Source organism: Octodon degus, unplaced genomic scaffold (genome assembly GCF_000260255.1).
Source record: "Octodon degus isolate 3935 unplaced genomic scaffold, OctDeg1.0 scaffold00038, whole genome shotgun sequence".
Classification (NCBI taxonomy): domain Eukaryota; kingdom Metazoa; phylum Chordata; class Mammalia; order Rodentia; family Octodontidae; genus Octodon; species Octodon degus.
Window position 1 is genome coordinate 1,846,077 of NW_004524614.1, and position 3,456 is coordinate 1,849,532.

At 35.9% G+C, this 3,456-nt stretch overlaps 1 protein-coding gene across 1 annotated transcript in view; it reads left to right on the forward strand.

Annotated features, from left to right (window-relative positions):
* Nup58 (nucleoporin 58) overlaps positions 1–3,456 on the forward strand; it is a 52,158-nt gene that overhangs the window by 25,281 nt on the left and 23,421 nt on the right. Inside the window, exons 7-8 of the mRNA XM_004631113.2 lie at positions 852–876; positions 3,326–3,391. Coding sequence (XP_004631170.1) covers positions 852–876; positions 3,326–3,391 — 91 coding nt within the window. The remainder of the gene's footprint in view (positions 1–851; positions 877–3,325; positions 3,392–3,456) is intronic.

The following is a 3,456-nucleotide window of genomic DNA, read 5'->3' on the forward strand; positions in this document are numbered from 1 at the left end:
AAGTAAGAAAAATATCTGAAGAAAACTGTACAAATCATATGAGTAAGCTGTTCACAAAAGAAGAAATAACACTGAACATTTGAAGAAAATGTTCATGTGGAATAAGAATTTAAAATTACAGGCTGGGTAGATAGCTCAGCAATCTAAGCACCTGCCTGGCAAGTGCAAGAACCCGGGTTTGATCTCTGGTGCTGCCTGCTGACCCTGGAATTCCAGGTGTGCCCTGCAGGCCACCAAAATGTGGTATAGTGGTACAAGCCTTTAATCCCAGCATGGGAACGGCTGAGATAGGAGGATCACTACAAGTCCAAGCTGCATAGTGAGACCCCGTGCCTAATTAAATAAAAAATGATTAAATTTTAAAAATTACTATGAAGTGGTCGTTTTTACTTACATGACTGGCAAAGACATTTTAAAACTGGTGTGCATTGAGAGTGTGACTCCAGGGGTCTTACTCAGGGAAGATAGAAAGGTAAATGGCACATTTGCTTTTAGGGATAGACAGACTGGAGAAGTTCAGGTAATTTGACATTATGCTTTTTGATCCTGATAGGATCTTAGGTGTAAGCTATTGAGAGCTGAGCTGGGAACCAAGATTATAAACCCCATCCGGGATATTTTCCATGGAAGATAGGTGAGGGAAAAAAAAAATCTTTTTCTTGAAAGAAGTAGATGCAGATCAGCTACATAACATGTCTATATATATGTACATACCTCTGATTTTGCTTGTTCTAAATTCATGATGTTGGGACATTGTACAATGTTTAAGAGACAAGCTAAGAACTGCCTTCATTTATACCTTTTTATTAATTTAAAAAATACCTATTCATAAGATTTCTTGAATTTTCTAGGTGATAAAACAGGAACAAGAGCAGAGTAAGTATAATGCATTTTATCTTTTTTTTTTTTTTTTTTGGCGGAACCAGGGATTGAACTCAGACCCTTGCGCTTGCCGGGAAAGCAATTATTCCACTGAGCCATCTTCCCAGCCCCAGTATATTGTATTTTAATTAAGAGTTTTATGTATGAAATTGTAGGCAGATATTACAGTTGTAAGTAAATAGAAATGCAGGGCATGGTGAAGCACACCTGTAATTCCAGGACTTGGGAGGCTGAGGCAAGAAGATACCATGACTTTGAGGCCAGCCTTGGCTGCATAGCAAGTTCAAGGCCAGCCTGAACTATAGCACAAGACCCTGTCTTTAAAAAAAAAAAAAAAGAAAGAAAGAAATAAAAGCAGATATAACCAATTGTACATTCAGCAAAAACCCCAACAGTGTTTACTAAGAATGAAGTAAATACGTGTTTTAGAAAGATTATGAAAAGGCAAATCTTCTATTTTTAAAATCCATTGAGAGGATTTTAAAACTTTTTAGGAGGATGATTGGCATTTCTCTAAATGATACAAATAACAAAATATAATTTGTTGTAGTGAGGAGGTAGTAGGGATTAAAGCCAGAACCTTGTGCATGTTAAACATGAATTGTGCCACTGAGTTATTCCAGCACTCCTTTAGAGCATGTGCATGTGTGGCTGTGTGTGTGTGTGTGTGTATCATGTCCGTATACTTTTAATTCTTGATGTCTTCAGTGAAGACAGTAGCTTCTAATACATCATATATAGGCATGAAAACAATCAATATTTTTATATTTGTTATAAGTTACATTTTCTCAATTAATTTCTGTTACATTAAGTAAAGCATGTAAATAGTCAAGTTGAATCCGCACATCTTGTGTATATTTTAGTTTCACATTACATCTCTTGTACAAAATGCTTGCGACACAAAAAGTATTTACAAATATGGAATTTTTTGATTTTGAAATTTTTAATGATAGAATTTATAAATTGAACATCCTTAATCTGAGACCCCAAAACTTTAAAAGTTTAAATGAATATGTTGAGATCTGTCCAGAGTTTTTGACTTTTTTTTTTTTTGTGCAGGGTCTCACTATGCATCTCAGACTCATAGTGATTCTCCTGTTTTCAGCCTCCCTGGTGCTGGGATTACAGGAGTGTACCACCATGCCCGGATTCCATCGCTAGCTCAGCATTCTCGGGTGCGGAGCCAGTGCGGCATGCAGTGCCAGGGATCAAACCCTAGCCCGTGTGCTTGTCTAAGCAAGCACTTAGTCCACTGAGCTATATCACTGGTCCTTAGAGTTTTAGCTCTTAACTCTTAATTGTATTGCAGCAGGCCAAATTTTAGTTGTCCCTGTTCTCATTGTTTGTGAATCTCTGTAACGACATTGCTATCTCTCTTTCCCCATTCCCATGTATGTTGAAGAACAAAATGCAGTTAGAAAATAAAATGTTTTGTCACACAAAAAATTTTGCAGACTTTAGTACAGATATTCCTCATTGAACAACTTATCCTTTTAACAATATTCAGACTTTACGATATGCAGTTGGACTTAGGATGCAGGAATGTCAACAGTAGTGTGGCCTTATGGTGGGTTCTTCAGTACAGTGCACTGTTACAATTTTCGCTGATTGTACTTACTATATAGTACTATGGTTTTATGTTCTTTTATACATTACAACCCTACCTGTAAGCGTTATGTAAATAAAAGTAACGTCATGAAGGTGGAGTCTTTTATGATTCTGTAATGTACATACTATGTAAAATTATTCACTTACTGATTTGCTTAATGACTTAGGCACAGGAATGGATCTTGGTTCTTATAGGAGGAATGTCTGTAAATGCTTTTAATATTTTTGAACTGAAGAAAATGCCAGAATCTTTGAACTTAAGGGAAACATAATTTAACATCTCATCCATACTGTTTCGATTTTTTTCTTAGACATGTAGTTTAAATGCTTGTAAGTATATTTATTAAAAAATGCCATTCTCCCTGACACCACATGCTGCGCCAGCCCTGTCCCCTGGTGAGCTGAGCCAATCACCGAGACTGGGCGTGGTGGCACATGCCTAATCCCAGTGCTGGGATGCTTGAAAACAGGATCACTATGAGTCCAAGCTGTGTAGTGAGACCCTGCAAAAATACATTAAAAAAAAAAAAAGCCATTCTTACATAAGAAATTTTGATGTTCAATAGGTGCTAAAATTTTCTAGATCAATAAATTTATTTTTCATTATGAAGAAATTTGAAATCATCCAGTAAAGCTTTAAATTAGAAGTATTTGTTATGTTTTCCGGTATCTTAACACATACTTTAATAAAACTGAGTTGTCAGGGCATGGAGAGATAGGACCTGAGTTCAATTCCCAGTTCTGCAAAACAAACAAACAAACAAACAAAAAACTGAGTTGTAAACTTCTATATATGTATCTAGTGTTATTAATACTCTTGTGGCTTTTTCCTTAGGGATAGTAAAGCACTGAAAGATGAAAATCTACCTCCTGTTATTTGCCAGGATGTGGAAAACCTTCAGTAAGTATCAAATATAATTAGATAATTAGGTGGGTTGTTTTGTTTTGTTTTGTTTTGTTTTGTTT